Source organism: Bufo gargarizans, chromosome 1 (assembly GCF_014858855.1).
Source record: "Bufo gargarizans isolate SCDJY-AF-19 chromosome 1, ASM1485885v1, whole genome shotgun sequence".
In the NCBI taxonomy this organism is placed as follows: Eukaryota; Metazoa; Chordata; class Amphibia; order Anura; family Bufonidae; genus Bufo; species Bufo gargarizans.
In genome coordinates this window covers 658,542,844-658,561,634 of record NC_058080.1, presented here as the reverse complement: position 1 = coordinate 658,561,634, position 18,791 = coordinate 658,542,844, and the positions used below count along the sequence as shown (strand labels likewise).

The 18,791-nt window shown below is 43.0% G+C and overlaps 1 protein-coding gene across 1 annotated transcript in view; it reads left to right on the top strand.

Moving 5' to 3' along the window:
* Positions 1-18,791, top strand: part of MRPS27 (mitochondrial ribosomal protein S27) — a 97,540-nt gene that overhangs the window by 71,854 nt on the left and 6,895 nt on the right. Inside the window, exon 10 of the mRNA XM_044291757.1 lies at positions 13,561-13,713. Coding sequence (XP_044147692.1) covers positions 13,561-13,713 — 153 coding nt within the window. The remainder of the gene's footprint in view (positions 1-13,560; positions 13,714-18,791) is intronic.

The window sequence follows — 18,791 nt, the reverse complement described above, 5'->3', positions numbered from 1 at the left end:
GGGGGTCTTCCATATACATACAGCCCAGCAACCATCAGCTGCTTTTAGCCGCTTTAAAGCCTTAGATCTGATTTCCGGCCTTGCTTTTAATAAGTCCCTCTGGAGATCCAGACAGACCCGCTGCAGTCAGGTTACATGTTCTCAACTTATTAACCATTCGAGAACAGAAGGCTAGATATAAAAATAGCCGCATAGTCAGAACATCTAAATTCTAATAACTCCAATAACTATAGATCTTGTATCATGTGCACCCGAAATACAGTCCAGGGATACTTCTATCGCTCAGCGGAATCCACCATTTATAGATTGTGTTAAAAGGGTTGTCTCACTTCAGCAAATGACATCACGTAGACAGAATTAATACAAGGCACTTACTGATGTATTGTGACTGTCCATATTGCCTCCTTTGCTGGCTGGATTCATATTTCCATCACATTATACACTGCTCATATCCAGGAGATATGACCAACTAATGTAGCCAGGATGGGAGCTGCTGTGCATGTATGCCAACACACGCTCCCATGGTCCCGGCCACAAGAGACCAGCACCTTTTCCTATTTTGTGCAAGGACGACCACCGCTGCTGTATTGCATGTTGGTAGTAACCCCTGGAAACAAGCAGTGTTTAATGTGATGGAAAAATGAATCCAGCCAGCAAAGGAGGCAATATGGACAGTCACAATACATTAGTAAGTGCCTTGTATTAACTTTCTCTACGTGATAAATGCCATTTGCTGAGACAATCCCTTTAAGAAAAAAATCTGAGATTTCAAAACATCAGTGAGTATTATGGGTACTAGTACCAGGTGTGAAATGTTACTTCCAGAGACTAGGGCTCTGTTCACATCTGCATTGAAGTTTGGTAAGGCGTCTCCATTGTATATTTTACAAAAAATAGAGCTGCAGCTAGCACTATATTTCCAACAATACAGGATGGGTTCCATTAAAATGGCTTTAAACAGCAGCGCTCTTGCATCAGGGGTCCTGTCCTTAGTTGGTAGTGCCCACTGTCACAGTGCACAGTCTCATTCAGTATTTTATAGATAAAATTAATAATGCAAAATCTGTATAGAACAGCAGTCACATCCCCTCAGCTCTTAAAGAGATTTTCTAGGCTTTTAATTTTGATGACCTATCCTCAGGATAGGTTATCAATATCAGATCGGTGGGAGTTCGACACCCGGCACCCCCGCAGATCAACTGTATGAAGAGAAGGCATGCGCCGTGACGTCTCCGGTCTCTCTTCTTGCTTGCCATAGACGTAGCAGCAGCGAGCAGGAGATAGCACAGCACGTGCCTTCTCTTCATACAGCTGATCAGCGAGGGTGCTGGGTGTCAGACCCCCGCCGATCTGATATTGATGACTGTAAAGGGGGAATATTAATCACCAATATTATGTGAATATCGATAATTAATATTCCTAAATAGGAGGAGCCGTCTATTGATGACTCCGCCTATTTATGCCTTTATATAATAATTACACAATACCTTCGCTATGCTTTACACTAATCGCTACACTAGCTGCATGCGCCTTACTGTACTATCGCCAATAACTACACATTACACAGATAGGTACAAGTAACACAGTATTTATTACTACAATACACTACGCACATAATACACTAACAATACAGCACTAAATATACAGTACTCAACTACACTACACGTTCCCAAATTCCACCCACAAACTAACTATACAATACACACATACAAGTAATATTAACAACCCACCCCACCTGACTAATTCTATCCCTAAGGTATGACAAGGGTTAACGGTGGCACTGCAGGGGTGTATGCAGGCCACCGACACAAATACAGCTACACAGTAGGTGTTAACCAGGGGATGCAGGGTCACCAGGGTAAACGTTCAGGGGTATATAGGGGGTGATAGTAACCAGAATACCAGCAGGGGAGCTGGGGGTTCTGGCAGAGAAGGGGTTAAGGTGGTGGGATAGGGAGATAGGGTAGGGTTAATGGTGGGATAGGGGATATTGTAGCAGGGGGTTAGGGAATAAGGGGGTGATACTCATGCTCGCGTCCAGGGGGTCTCCTCCTGAGCGCAGGATGCGCTCTGCTCCTCTTCAGATGAGGTGCGGCACGGCTCTTTCTTCCAGAGCGCAGGGACATAGAAAGGGGGCACAAGGCCCCTACATTATAAGGGGGCACAAGGCCCCTACATTATAAGGGGGCACAAGGCCCCTACATTATAAGGGGGCACAAGGCCCCTACTATATAAGGGGGCACAAGGCCCCTACATTATAAGGGGGCACAAGGCCCCTACATATATTATAAGGGGTCACATATTTCCCACAGGGGCCACCATGAGCCCCTGGGGATCACCATGGGCAGACATGCGCAGATGCTGGGCACATCTGCGCACATCATCCCATGGTGCGTTGGTTAATGTATGCATATATACCATACATGCCCGCACGTGTTTACGGGCATGCATGGATATACATGCATACGTCTCAACCCTTCCTCAACAATGACCTATCCTGAGGATACGTCATCAGTATTAAAATCCTGGAAAATGCCTTTAATGACAGGAGTAGCTGTCACTCAGAACATAAGGGATTCAGAGAGCACTTCACAGTGAAGCTCCGCCTGCTGGGCACTTGCAGGACTCAAAACTGGCAGAAGAAAAGTTGATATCCACACTACTCCTCTTAATAAAGGCTCTACCAAAGCTATGTTGTGCTGCTCTCCCTTTTCCCTCCCTAGTGCGGTCAGCGGTTTACCATGAAAAACTGCTGACAGACTCCCTTTAATAGGAATGTTCCACTACTACTTATCACCTATCCTCTGGATACATGATAAGTGTCTGATCGCGCCCCCAGCAATCCCAAAGTGTCCAGGAATAAAGGAATAGTGAAGAGTGACCTCTTCTACATGGACTCCTATAGGACTGCTGGTGATAGCCCTGTGCTGTACTCAGCAGGCCCATAGAAGTGAGTGGAGAGGAGGGCACACGAGCACCACCCACCTCATTCCCATGGGGCACTCCAGTACTTGTTGTGTATGTTAGACATTCATCTCCTATACTGTGAAAAAGGGGGACAAGTATTGTTATCGAGAAAAGACTTTTAAATATGAAGCAGTATTTTTAGGCTCATTTTAATTTTCCATTGTGGTCTGTTCCATCAGGTTTCTATTGCTTTTTGATGGCAGAATAAGCCACTGGGATACGTTAGTATATATTACACAACAGATCTGCCAAGGCTCCAGTTAAAAAAAAAAAAAAAATATATATATATATATATATATATATATATACATTTTACTTGTGTGAACAGAGCCTTCACAGGGCTAACCAATATTTCTATGTCCCAGATTGTGTGACTACTGAATGGTAGTACTGATCATAAAGTATATTCACAGTTGGGAAGAATGCCAGAGGGGCACTAATTTCCTTATGTGAGATGACAGTCGTAACTGACACATACCGGTACTTAAAGCACCATTCTGTCACCTTTAAAGATACTGTACTGTTTTATGTTCTTACAGAGGCTTTTCAGAACCCAGCAAATGGTGATCAGTATAGGAAGGTCTGGAAATACGTATGAAGAGCAGTGAAACCTGATTCTAATCCACCCATGACATGATTCGGACGTGTCTCTTCACTCTTTAATCCAGTCCCAGCACGGCTTTAATATGTGCATGAAAATTGGATTATACAGTCCTCACATAACATTTAAATTTTCTAGTGCACATTTGCATTTTCCTATTTGACATGGCTGTGGATGTCAATATTTCGTGTTTAACATGATTTACATGTTTAACCAAAATAAAATTTTTCTCTTTTTAAAATTATTTTCAATTTACAGCTAGTAACATACATAGTAACATAGTATATAAGGCCGAAAAAAGACATTTGTCCAAATCAAAAGTCCAAATGCCCCTACACAGTCTGACACTATCCAGCCAGTGTCAGACTGTGCAGGGCCAATCCCCAACAGGTTACACCCAGCTGGACCTTTATTGCAGACCGCTGGCAATTAATTCATAGACTTCTAGCAGGAATAAAAGAGGAATGACACAAAGAGACACAAGTAGAAATGCTCTGATTTAAAATAAGCAGGTTCATTACATTATTTCACTTGCCTAGCAACAGTAGTGCCCGCCTTAGCCAGGGACTGATTGAGATGGCATTTTCTTCCTGCTGGGACCAGAAAGTGGAGACCAGTGGGTACCTCTTGGTAAGTGTCAGAATAAATAATGCATTCTTTCCCCAAATCACTCTGCCCCCTTTAAATAAAACAATGTCTCTGGATTTCTTAAAGGGGTTTTCCCATAAATATGTACGTTGGGGATATCTCTAGGATTTTTCATTCTTAAGTGTACGGCTCTAATAATAATAATGGCTCCACTAAAGCATAGAGGACTTTTCAGATTTCACGAAAATGGGTCAGTGTAGCATTTCTCTGACCAGAGCCTAGTCAGTAGTGGGACTGTCTGGAGAAGGTGACCATGAGAGTACGGGTCCTGTGATCCATAGATCGGTGGGAGGTCCCAGCAGTGAGACCCCCAAAAGCAGGTGAGTCATGGTACGTCTTGGCGATAATTTTTGGAACAGCCCCTTTAATTCTATTTTTCATCATGCACATGCTCTGCAGCAAACTCTGCTGCTTTCTTAATATCTCACATTTTTCTGGGCTATTTGGCAGTCTGTTACTCAGGATTACTGGTGCTCTGCCAGCATTCAGAGAGAATTACTATGCAGATGGGCTTATGTCGGAGCTGCTGCGGGTCACAACAAGACGCTGACAAAGCCTCAGGTTTAAGTTGGCAGAGAATTGGGATAAATGAGTGCAGAATACAATGCCATATTTCTGCCATTGTTCATTTACGTCTCGCTGCCTAAAATCACTGTGAATCTGTGCATTCTACATGATGTAGTATATTCCCCGTGTGTTTATTGCTTGCTTAAAACAAAATTGATGTGTGATAGAAATCTTGAAGACGCGGAGAATACATTTTCCTTTTACTTCTTGTACCCATTCTCTGTATTTTTTTCTGTGAGTGTCACAGGACTGAAATCCCCTAAGTATTGATTTTGTATTCCCTTCCAGACTTGAAAAACTAGTAGCAATTTGTGCTTTTAGTAAAAGACAAAGATATCAGTACTGTATATCAAACTATATTACATCTATTAGAAAGGAGGGCGTCATATGTAACTGTAATGGTTCATTCATTAGAGACAAAAGGATATGCTTCATATGCAGTAAGTGCCCTTTAACCAAATTGAACACAGTGGTCCCTCAAGTTACAATATTATTTGGTTCCGGGACGACCATTGTATGTTGAGACCATTGTAACTTGAGTAATCGGTTCCAAAGCCCCAAAATGTCATCCAAGGTAAGAGAACATGAAGATTTAAGAAAAATAAGCGGATAAGGCTACTTTCACACTAGCGTTCGGGGCTCCGCTTGTGAGTTCCGTTTGAAGGGGCTCACAAGCGGCCCCGAACGCTTCCGTCCAGCCCTAATGCATTCAGAGTGGATGCGGATCCGCTCAGACTGCATCAGTCTGGCACCGTTCAGCCTCCGCTCCGCTCAGCAGGCAGACACCTGATTGCTGCTTGCAGCGTTTGGGTGTCCGCCTGGCCGTGCGGAGGCAAGCGGGTCCGTCCAGACTTACAATGTAAGTCAATTGGGACAGATCCGTTTGAATATGACACACTGTGGCTCAATTTTCAAACGGATCCGTCCCCCATTGACTTTCAATGTAAAGTCTGGACGGATCCGCTCAGGCTACTTTCACACTTAGAAATTTTTTAACAATATAATGCAGACGGATCCGTTCTGAACGGAGCCACCGTCTGCATTATATGAGCGGATCCGTCTCAGACGGATCCGCTCTGAACGCAAGTGTGAAAGTAGCCTAAGACAGATAAAAGAAGTCCTTACATATAACAGTCAGGAATAGCTGCTAACTAGCAACCAATACATGAAAAAGGAAATTTCACGGCGCTTCCCAAAAATAGATACGTGTTTATTTCACCAGATGCAACGTTTCGGTTCTCCCTCTGGAACCTTTCTCAAGCAGTGACAAATTCATGGTGCAAATTACACACATTTATACCACACATGTGATTATTGAATAATTAAAACAATCAAGTACAAAAATATAAAAAGGGCATGCTTATAATATTAAAATTGCATATAAAACAGTGTATAATATCATACATATAATGTGTATACATTCATATATGAAATATCCAAAATGTGCAAATAGAATGTACAAAATCGCAGAAATCATTAGTGATTCATTAATTATAAACAAATGTGAATAACCCCTGGTTTGTGATAAAAAACCTAATTGATGCGTGGGGGGAAGGAGTGAGGCATCCTGGTCACACGGCCACCTCCATCCACAGCCTCACACTATGCTGCTTTGCCTCAAGCACATGATAATAGTCACAGGATAGGACAAGATCACGTGGCAGTGTATTATGCAAACGTGTCATGTCTTATTCAGCTATAATGGCCGTAGTATTAATTGAAAATTAACCCCTCTTTTTCGTTCACTACTGCCCCTCTCCAGGATAGTCCCCTCAGTGCATAAAATGAATAACAATCCACAAACATCAGCAGAATTCATGGATGGCTGGACATTACAGCATCAATAAGAGTAACCAATCCCCAGAGGCAGTTTGGCCCCAAATCAAACACTAAATAATATAATGAATAAAATTTGGGCCTTACGTTTGGGAGTCTTTAATGTGACATTCCAAAAATGGAATATAATAATATATGTCATGTGGGTGAACTATCCACGTGTTGATTAAATAAACTATGGCAGAAACAGTATTGTGCCCCACAGCATCGGACTACCATACGATGAGGAAATTTCATGGCAGGCAACCCCGCTAAGGGTGCCATCCAAGACCATCCTCATATAGTGAAAGGTAAGACATAAAAAAAACTTAGCGAGGACCCTCCTGCAACCGTGGTATATAAAAGGTCGCCACCAAGAGAATGTTCAGGCTCTTCACTGTGTCTACGGCAAGAGGATCCTTCCCATCCAGTACATTACTTTTATGACATAGTGGCCCAACAGAAGTCCCTCCACAAGTATAGAGTAAGAAATGTGTATATTGACTACCCTTAATAAACGCATCTCAACGTATAATGGCCTGTAACAAGGAAAGAATAATGATGAACAAAAAAAGTGAATAAAATGAACAAAAAAATAGCACAAAAAAAGGGGGGGATTCAATAGTTGAGATGATACAATATTCAAGTGTGTGCTGTTTCATGCTGATAGTAGGCTTCTTCCTCCACACACCATCAATTTATACTAAAAACAAAATAGAAAAATATTAGTATTGTAGTTTCAGTATGCACCACATTCCAGAAGAGACAAAAATCAGATACATCTCTGTCTATGGGGGAATTTATGTAAGAATACCCGGTCTAAAATCCACATTAAGTCCATTGGGTCTCAATGAATTCAGAGTGACAATCCAATACATCTCACGTTTTTTCAAGGACTAAATTCCGTTCCCTCCCCTACGTGAAATGGGCACATGATCAATCAAAATGCATTTTAACTGGCTTTCTTTATGGTTAAACTCCATAAAATGTTCTGATACAGGAAGATCAATTATATTTTTAATCACAAACCAGGAGTTATTCACATTTGTTTGTAATTCATGAATTATGGATCACTAATGATTTCTGCAATTTTGTACATTCAATTATTTGCACATTTTGGATATTTCATATATGAATGTATACACATTATATGTATATTATACACTGTTTTATATGCATTTTTAATATTAGAATCATGCACTTTTTATATTTTTGTACTTGATTGGTTTAAATATCCAATAATCGCATGTGTAGTATAAATATGTGTAATTTGCACCATGAATTTGTCACTGCTTGAGAAAGGTTCCAGAGGGAGAACCGAAACGTTGCATCTGGTGAAATAAACACGTATCTCTTTTTGGGAAGTGCTATGGTTTGACGGGAGGATCACCGCCACAGCCGCTGGCACTCCTATTGTTTGCAGGGCTGCCCAGCTGCTTTGACTTAGCAACTAATACAGATATTTTATCAGAGAAGTGACCTTGATTGGTTGGATCTGTGTCTGATCCATTGTTTGTTGACTCAACTTACGATGGGTCAGAAAAGACTATTGTATGTTGAAAATATTGTATCCTGAGGCCGTTGTATCTTGATGGACAACTGTATTTGAAGTCAGGAGACGTTTTTCCTGCATGTCTGGAAGACCATTTACATGCAGAGTGTCACATTAATGGAATAGATACTCAGCTTCTATGTCTTTTAGATATACACACCAGTCTTTTTGTAGAACTGTGAATTAGCAATCTGTCTTTTTGGGAGAACATTGGGTTGCAAGCTGGTTTGTACTCAGAATGCTGTACTTTTCGTTGCAGTTGAGTATTGCAGCCTTGTCAAATGACTGGGACAGCCTCAGAACTCAGATTTCAGCTTTGAAGAGGCTGGAGCACTCGCACGAGCGCCACTACCCATCCAGACAGCTGATCAGGAGGGTCACTGAGTCAGCCCCCCCACAAATCTAATATTGATGGCTTACTTACATAGGCAAACATAACACGCAATTAGCGGGATCGATTGTGCTAATTGCCTGCTCGTCCGAGGAGGTGAGAGCTGCATTTAGGGATTACTGCTACGATCGCTCGTCCCTATAGAGGATCTTTGTTTCTCGGCAGCAGATCGCTGTTTAAATAGCACTGCCAAGAAACAATGATCTAGTTACCGAAGGAATGTCGATAATGGATGTTACAGATAAACGGCACGTAATAAATAAATTAGAAAATATCAGAGGAGAATAAACGTGCTTCTAAAATTATCTGTATTTCAATTTGGGGGTAACGGGGCAAAATACCCTCATTATAACCCAAAAAAATTGTGACAAAAGGGCTCTCACCTAACAAAACAAAATAAACGCAAATATAATAACAGGGTTTTTGGGTAAAAAACCCTATAAGCATATCTGGATGACACAGACAATAATAACCCTGACGCGTTTCCTCTGCATCTGACGGTTCATCAGGGTGTAGTACATACGAATATTTGTAGGGAATGATATAATGAACAAAAATGATAATAATAATGATAAGATACTTGGCTCCCTGAAGTCACATGTGGGATCGAACCATGGCAGCAGATACTGGCATTTAATGCCCACAGCGCCTCGCACGCCGATGTTTGGGGAGCTATTGCCGTAATGGGGCTATTACCATCAGGGGGCTTTCCTGGGCAGAGTTTACTTTTAAGGGCCAAAATAGGGATAGATTTCTTCTCTACCCTTAGGCTCAGCCTTGCCACCCCAGACACGCCTATCATTACCTGTACCAGCCCTGTTAGTATATTTGCGTTTATTTTGTTTTGGGCAAGAGCCCTTTGTCACAATTTTTTGGGGGTTATTATGAGGGTATTTTGCCCTGTTACCTCCAAATTGAAATAAAGGTAATTTTAGAAACACGTTTATTCTCCTCCTGATATTTTCTGATTTAGTTAGCAGCATCAGCAATACTTTCACCCGATGAACGAGTGTTTGCTCGTTCTTCAGGTATTTAAGGGAATCTTTCACACGAGCATGACGGATTGGCTACGGATGCGTTCAGTTAATCTCGCACCATTTTGCAAGCAAGTTTAGTCGGTTTTGTTTGCGATTGAGTTCAGTTGTTCAGTTTTTTCCGCGCGGGTGCAATGCGTTTTGATGCATTTTTCACGCGCGTGATAAAAAAAGATGAAGGTTTGCAAACAACATCTCTTAGCAACTATCAGTAAAAAACGCATGGCAACCACACTTACTTCACTAAAGCCCATTCACTTCTATGGGGCCAGGGCTGCATGAAAAACGCAGAATATAGAAGATGCTGCGTTTTTCACGCAACCCACATTTGATGCATGGAAAAAAAACGCTCATGTACACAGACCCAGTAAAATAAATGGGTCAGGATTCAGTGCGGGTGCTATATGTTCACATCACGCATTGCACCCGCGCAGTAAACTCGCTCGTGTGAAAGGGGCCTTACAGAGGGCAGTTATTGGGAACAAGTGTACCTAGGAATAATCCTTACCTATAATTGCCTCAATCATTGGCCGTGTAAAAGGGACCTTAAAGGGAACCTGTCATCTGTTCTATGCTGCCCTCACTGGGGGAAGCCTAGTGTACTGGCAGACCCACTCATTTCACTGGTCTTTCACTGCTGTGATGGCAATCAGTACTTTTAGAGTACTGACCTCACAAAGTGTGCGCCAGCACTGTGGAGGAGATGAGTTTGGTGCTACTCACTGTTCTTGCCCTCCCCCTCCTTCTGTGACAAGTTTGCTGCTTCAGTGTTTTTAGATAATTTTTGTCAGATGTGTCTATGGTATACTGAAGTACAATTATAAGCATTTCATAAGTTTGCTTTTTTTTAACTTTCATTGACTAGTACATCAAGTTTTTGCAAATACTGAACATTTACAGTGTTGACCCTTCTTTTTCAAGACTTCTGTAATTCACCCTGGCCTGCTGGTATCAGCTTCTGGCAGGGGCAGACTGGTGATTTAAAGTGGCCCTGGAAGAAAAAAACTAAAAGTGGTCCCAATGTTGTAGGTGGGTCCAAATTTACAAAAGGTAGGGCACCACAAGTAGACGGAACAATACAATTTGCCACGGTCAGTAATAGCATAGTGCAGCACAGAATACAGTACCATCCCACAGAATTAAATACCACAGTGCAGCACAAAATACCTCCCCAGAAGCTGTCCCTCTGTGGTGGCCATATTCTGTCATCTTTCTCCAATTGTCTCTAATATGGATATGGAGCAGGGGGCTTAGAAGGTGAGATGTGGGCCACAACACCAGGCCCAGCCCAACCCAACCTTCAGCATGCTGCCTGGACTTCCTCTTATAATGACCTCTATAGTTCCCCCAGTAGTATGTACCCGGCCAGTGGCAGAGAGGGGGGCTCAGGTGACCTTATGGGCATCGGCCCACCAGGAACATTCCCTGTAGGGTCTATGACTAGTCTGCCCCTTCTGGGCCAAATCCAGACTTAATACAACCTCTTCTTGCCTCATCAGTGATTGGCGTTTATCACAAGTTCTTTGTTTTTGTTTGGCCACCTGCTTTTTCAGGATTGAAGACAGGTTCTCAATGGGATTGAGATCCGAGGAGTTTCCTGGCCATGGACCCAAAATTTCTATATTTTGTTTACCGAGCCACTTAGTTATCACTTTTGCCTTGTGACATGCTGGAAAAAGTATTGTTCATCATCAGATTGTTTCTGGATGGTTTAGAGAAGTTGCTCTTGGGGGATGTTTTGACCCTGTGTGTTTAGGCAGAATTGTGAATAAGCCCACTGCCCCATTATATCAGCATCCTGTCACTGCTGTCAGACCATACCATACTCTGCTGACAAGGAGAATGCTAACATCCAGCTGTCATTTTATCCACATAATTCCAGGAGGAATAATGGAGAAATCATACAGCACTGGGTTTCAAGAGTTCTGCAAGTGATACTGCCAACTCCTCGTAAAATCATGTGATGATGATGAAGAGGACGGTGGTAAATGTTGTGGGTATTATTACATTTTGCTGCTCATCCTCTGTATAGAGAAATAAGGGACATGGCGAGCATTGTGTGCCCTACTGCCTTTGTGTAATGCATACATTTTGGTAATTATCCACTTCCACATATTTTGATGACCTTGTGGACGCAGAAGGTATAGGATCCCTATGGCTTTGGCAAGGCTTTGATTTTTGTAACTTCCCAATTACCACAAACCTCACAGGGTGATCTTTCTCCAGGAAGTTCATGTTGTTTCGGATCACTGGGAAGGACTGGCATGCTTCTGGGATCATACTGTTTTTTGTTTAATTATATTCATGTCAGATTACTCCAATAATGAGATAGAGAACGAAAGCAAGAGAGGATGCCAAGGTGCAGCAATCCTACCCTGGTACTTTTATGTACAGAGCCAAATAATGCTTTGCGGCTGCCAGGATTTTCCAATTAAATTCTGTGTCTGTGAAGCCTGCAAGCAGAAAGCAGCCTTTCACTTGGCCGAGCGCCTGTCGGCCTTGGTTTGACCATAATACAGTTGTGGGTGCAGCACTCCCTACCTGTACTCATTGTACAGACTTCAGACTGTTCTAGTACTCACCTAGTACAGCCCCCCAGATCGCTCTTATTTTCTGTATGATTGATAACATTCACAGTTAATAGTTATTTCTGTCTTGAACACATCTAAACTTTTGGGGGGGGGGGGTACTGTATCTCTTTATGGAGAGCGCCTTAATCGACTTGAAGAGTCTTCTAGGCCAGGCAATGCTTCCCTGGAATTCTGGGAAGAAGCTATGCAAATGAGCTTTTAACTTTCAGAAGAAGAGCTTATTTGCATACTTCCCTAAATTTTCAGTCTTACAGTATTAGTAAATTTTCCCCATTGTCCTGTAGATTATTATAGGTGTCTGTATTTCTTAAAGGGGTTGCACAGGATAAGAAAAACGTGTCTGCTTTCTTTTAAAGGGAACCTGTCACCTGCATTTTGTGTATAGAGCTGAGGACATGGGTTGCTAGATGGCCGCTAGCACATCCGCAATATCCAGTCCCCATAGCTCTGTGTGCTCTTATTGTGCAAAAAAAAACGATTGGATACATATGCAAATTAACCTGAGATGAGTCCTGTCCCTGACTCCTCTCACATACAGGACTCATCTCAGGCTAATTTACATATGTATCAAATCGTTTTTTTTACACATTAAAAGCACACACAGCTATGGGGACTGGATATTGCAGATGTGCTAGCGGCCATCTAGCAACCCATGTCCTCAGCTCTATACACAAAATCCCTGTGACACGTTCCCTTTAAGAATAGCACGAAAACAGCCCGCAGGTTTTATGTGGTATTGCAGCGAGGCTTTATGAAAAGGGGTTGTCTGAGATAATTAAAGCGGATTTCTGAGATTTTTTTTAACTGATGACCTATCCTCTGGATAGGATATTAGTATCTGATCGGTGGGAGTCCGAAACTCGGGACCCCTGATGATCAGCTGTTTGAGAAGGCAGTAGCTTTTCCTAGGCCAGAGACGTCACGTTCATCGCTCACATGGCCTAGGCGCTGCGCATCCCCATTGCAGTGAATCGGGGCTGAGCTGCAATACCAAGCATAGCTGCCATACAGTTTAAAAACCTGGTGAACCCCTTTAAAGCGATTTAGTGCTATGCAGCAATACCACATAAAGCCTGTGGACAGCTATGGCACTCTTCCTGGAAGAAAGCAGCCTTTTTTTTTTTTTTTTTTTTTTAATCATATGCAAACATTTTTCTACATAGCATCAAGTAGGCAAAAGAGATTCCTTGTAGATACTTGTTAGGTGTGTATGGATGTAAGGGCTCTAGTAGTTTTGCTTTGCATTTCCAGTAATATTGTAATCTGCCTGCGGTCTTATGGGAAGGATTGGAAGAGGGCCTAGGGGTTATTCACTTCTCCATATTATAACTTTGACTGCAAAGTTTTATCTTGAACATCCCAGCCAGTAATGATCTTCATCTGTCTTTTTACAGATTGATGTTCTAAAATCTGCATTAGCGTCTGCCATTTCTAGTCTGTTGGAAAAAACTGAAGAGACGGAAGTTTCAGAAGACAGGTCGGAACCGCCTGAAGCTTCGGAGAAGACAGAGGCAGATTTGCTGCCGGAATACCTTTCTAGATTTCAGGTGGGTTGAAGCTGGTTAGAAAGAATCTTTAATATGTAAATAGTCTTCATTTTTGTCGTGCTGACATTTTCTTCTTCACGCTTTACCGCATCTGCAAGCGAACAAAACACATCAAAATTACATGTAAATCTTCTTCAGTAAAAAAAATTGCACAAGAGGGATCCAATGCTGAAGGTCACGTGTAGTGTATTTTATTTTACCATTGTCTGCCGGGATTCTTCCAACCCCCACTGACTTTCTAAGAAGCAGAAACCTATTAGCTAAAGTAGCATGTCATTGTAGGCCCATTACTCATTCATGGAAGCGGTCTTATGTTAACACAAATCACCATCTGCAAAATACATAAAAATGTTACCTCTTTCCTCCAGTAAATGAGGAGATCAGTAACTGGCAATTGTAGCATTACATGGAGAAAAACTGTGGGGGTTTGTCTTCACTTATGAGATGGTAACAACCCATGTTTACTGGCACAAGATTTAGTCAAGGCTTCGTAGATACGAATGTTCTCAGGAGCAATTCTGACTTTGTGTTATATTATTAGTGGCAATCACTGACTTGCACCCTTCCCCTTGTCAGTTGTCAACTTCATTATACATTTCCTGGAAAAATATCACAGTTCTTAGTAAGGAGTTGCTGTTGTTTGTAGTATTCCCATACACATGAGACAGGTGCTGTTCAGCCAAGAGGTATCTCCCCCAACCCCCAAAACACGCACTTGGATCATGTTTATGTGCATTGCTTATTTCAACTGGAAAAGGGAAATACACTTATGGGCAGACATGTCTGACAACCCTGTCTGTCGTCGGTGCAAAAGATTGTACATGTAAAATCCAACGTGTCTGATCCTACATTTCTGTTGGGCAGATGTTGAGGGCCTGTTAGATTGACAAATTAGTTGGCTTTAGGTATTCATCTAATGTGTATGGCCTGTTTAACACCTAAAGGGAGTGTTTCAAATGGAAAATGTAATGTCATAGACTATATGGACAGAAGTATTGAGATGCCTGCACAAGACACCTACAGGAGCTTTCAAGACATCTCATTCAAAGGCATGGGTATTATTATGGAGTTGGTCCTCCCTTTGCAGCTAAAAAGTCTTTCTGGGATTCTGTCTTCAAGTTTTTGGTTTTTGTCTTTGGCAATGTTTGCTCATTCATCCAGAAGAGCATTTGTGAAGTTAGACAAGATTACCTGGCTCACAATCTCCATTCTAGTTTATTCCAAAGGAGTTTGATGAGGTTGAGATCAGGATTCTGTGCAGGCCACATCAATCCCACCAATCTGTGCCTTTATGAACATTGCTTGGTGCACTGGGGCATAGTCATGCTGGAAGAGAAGAGGGCCTTCCACAAGCTGTTCCCACAAAATTGGAAGCATACAATTGTCCAAAATATCTTGTTATGCTAGAGCATTAAGATTTTCCTTCAATAGAACTTAGTGGCTTAGGCCAACTCCTGAAAAACAGGTCCATAGTATCATCCCTTCTCTAACAACGTTATAGTTGGCACAGTGCAATGTTTGTAAAGGCAGACTGCATGGATAGGGCCTGGATTTTATACAGGTGGTTGTCAACTTTGGACGTTCCCTTTTTGTTAGAAGACTTCTTCCAAAAGCAAGCATTTGTCAGATCATCCACACGTCACACAACACAAAATATGTGTGACTTGTTTGCAACTTACTGGTGGGTGACTACTTTAGAACTGTGATTTGGTTGTGAAAACACAGCCAAGTCGCAGACGAGTTGCACACAACTTCAAAGTCTATGGAGGAAAAGTTGCGTGCAACACAAAATGCAACATGACTGGATTTTTTGTGACTGTCAAATCAAAGTCGCAGCGTGTCGTATTGCAGCACCCTTGACAAGCATTACATGTTGCCGAAACCTGAATCGAGAACCTGTCAGCAGGCATTTAATTCCCTTCAAGTCCCACCATAGGACACATGGAGGATTACTCGGCTCCCGTTGAACACCCTAGGGTGTTCATGTAATACATTGATAGCCCAGGACCTTCGAAGTTCTTTGTATGAGCTCTCCCTTCTTGCCATTATATGAGGATCCTGAACACAGATTTTGAAAATAAGTTTTCTAAATAGGACAACTCAGACTTGAAGTGAACATAAAGTGTTTGTGACAGTTTTTGATTACATTTTTTCAGCTAAACACACAAGTGGTTCCAAAAGAGAGGAGGCTCGAAAAACTACATCACAAATGGCACTATAACTGCATGTGCGATTTCAGCCTTATAAGAAGCATTTGAAGGAGAAGAAATATGTTTATTGCAAAAGATTTTGCGTTCTTGCTATCGTCCACTTGAAGGGGTTCTGCAGTTAGTTTAAACTTATGATCTATCCTCTGATCGGCGGGGGTCCCGGGTGTCGGACCCTCGCCGATCAGAGGCTGATGATCATCAGTTTAAAACTGCAGAACCCCTTTAAAGAGAGACTGTCACATTGAACATGGTGTCAGCATCTTATAGAGCAGGAGCTGAGCAAATCAGTATAGAGTTTAATGGGAAAGGATTCAGTATAGATTGAACTTTTTTCATTTAATTCTCTACTCTTTCCGTGATTGAGTCCAGTGGGTGGTTCTTCTTCCCTGTATGAGTAAGACCATAAAAAGAGCATGGAATTAAATTAATAAAATACAAGTTATGCCTTATTCACACGTCAGTGTTTGTGAGCCAAAACGAGGTGCAGCTCTACACAGAACAGGAGCAGATCTTTCCCTTATACCTTACGTGTGTGGAGGCTCCAGTTCTGGTTTTGGCTCACAATCACTGATGGATATCACTGACTAATACACAGATGTGTAATTGAGGCATTATACTGATTCTTTTCCCACAGAACCTTATCTCAAACTGCTCAGCCCTTCCTCTATACTGTGTATGGGGCTGCATGTACAACGTGACAGGTTCCCTTTAAGTCACATACTGTAGACTGAGTGCAGATCAATCCGTTTTTTTGCCAGTTCAAGCTACAAGCTGTATTAGGCAACAAATGCCTCATTTAGCCAAGTGATTATAAGGACTCCCTAAAATCTGCAGAGTGCAGATTAGCAAATAAAAGCTTCCGATTAGTTCCACTGTCACTGAGAGCTTTTTCATGGTTAGCAGCTCTTGAACAAGAGACCAGTTACATACTGTATCTGAGGGATGTAGATATAAGGCAATGCTTCACAAGTCTTTTTCGTATATTATATATTAACTCTTCAGCTTTATTGACTTTGGAAGTAGCCCCCTCCTCTTCTCTCAGTGCAGTAATCATTTCATATACTGCACTGGTGTATTCTAAGATAAATCTGAATAGTGTAGAAATGAATAAAGATACTTTTTGGATAGTTACCGTATTTTTCGCCCCATAAGACGCACTTTTTCTTCCCCCAAAATGGGGGAGAAATGCCCCTGCGTCTTATGGGGCGAATGCTGCCAGTTTCACATCGCAAGCTGCGATGTATGAGCAGAGCGGGGAGGAGGAGGAGCTGGGGGCCGGCAATAGCGGCGGGGCGGTGCAGTCAGTGTAGTATAGCACTGCCCCGCCGCTCCGGTATACTAATATAAGATCTCATATTCAAGTAATAGTTATTAAACATGCCCCCCAACTGCTATTACTACTTTACATCCTAATCGCTGCTGTAGAATTCAGGCAGGCCGGGCGGGCGGCAGCGTAACTCGTGTCACCCTGCGCCGCCTACTTTATGAATGAAGTAGGCGGCGCAGGCTAGTGACGTCAGTGAGAATTTTACAGAAGCGATTAGGATGTAAGGTAGTAATAGGAGTTGGGGGGCATGTTTAATAACTATTAATTCAATATGACATCTTATATTTGTATGGCGGCGGCGGGCGGGCGGGGGTTCGGATTGCGATCTGTGGATGGCACTGTTACGGGGGGGGGGGGGGATCTGCGAATTGCACTGTTATGGGCTGGGGGGGTCTGTGCCATCCACAGATCCCTCCTGTAACAGTGCCATCCACAGATCCCCCCTGTAACAGTGTCAGCCACAGATCCCCCCCCCCCCCCCCCGTAACAGTGCAAGCCACAGATCCCCCCATAAGTGTCCGTCATCCACAGATCCCCCCCATAACAGTGTCCGTCATCCACAGATCCCCCCATAAGTGTCCGTCATCCACAGATCCCCCCCATAACAGTGTCCGTCATCCACAGATCCCCCCATAACAGTGTCCGTCATCCACAGATCCCCCCATAACAGTGTCCGTCATCCACAGATCCCCCCCATAACAGTGTCCGTCATCCACAGATCCCCCCATAACAGTGTCAGTCATCCACAGATCCCCCCATAACAGTGTCAGTCATCCACAGATCCCCCCATAACAGTGTCAGTCATCCACAGATCCCCCCCCATAACAGTGTCCGTCATCCACAAGTCCCCCCCATAACAGTGTCCGTCATCCACAGATCCCCCCCATAACAGTGTCCGTCATCCACAGATCCCCCCCATAACAGTGTCCGTCATCCACAGATCCCCCCCATAACAGTGTCCGTCATCCACAGATCCCCCCCATAACAGTGTCCGTCATCCACAGATCCCCCCCCATAACAGTGTCCGTCATCCACAGATCCCCCCCATAACAGTGTCCGTCATCCACAGATCCCCCCCATAACAGTGTCCGTCATCCACAGATCCCCCCCATAACAGTGTCCGTCATCCACAGATCCCCCCCATAACAGTGTCCGTCATCCACAGATCCCCCCCATAACAGTGTCCGTCATCCACAGATCCCCCCCATAACAGTGTCCGTCATCCACAGATCCCCCCCATAACAGTGTCCGTCATCCACAGATCCCCCCCATAACAGTGTCCGTCATCCACAGATCCCCCCCATAACAGTGTCCGTCATCCACAGATCCCCCCCATAACAGTGTCAGTCATCCACAGATCCCCAGTAATAGTGCCATCCACAGACCACCATTAGTTCCAAACCCACCAAACACACAGCACACCTTTTGGTTAAAAATATTTTTTTTTTCTTATTTTCCTCCCCAAAAACCTAGGTGCGTCTTATGGGCCGGTGCATCTTATAGGACAAAAAATACGGTACTAGGAGGAGAATTTTCTTAAA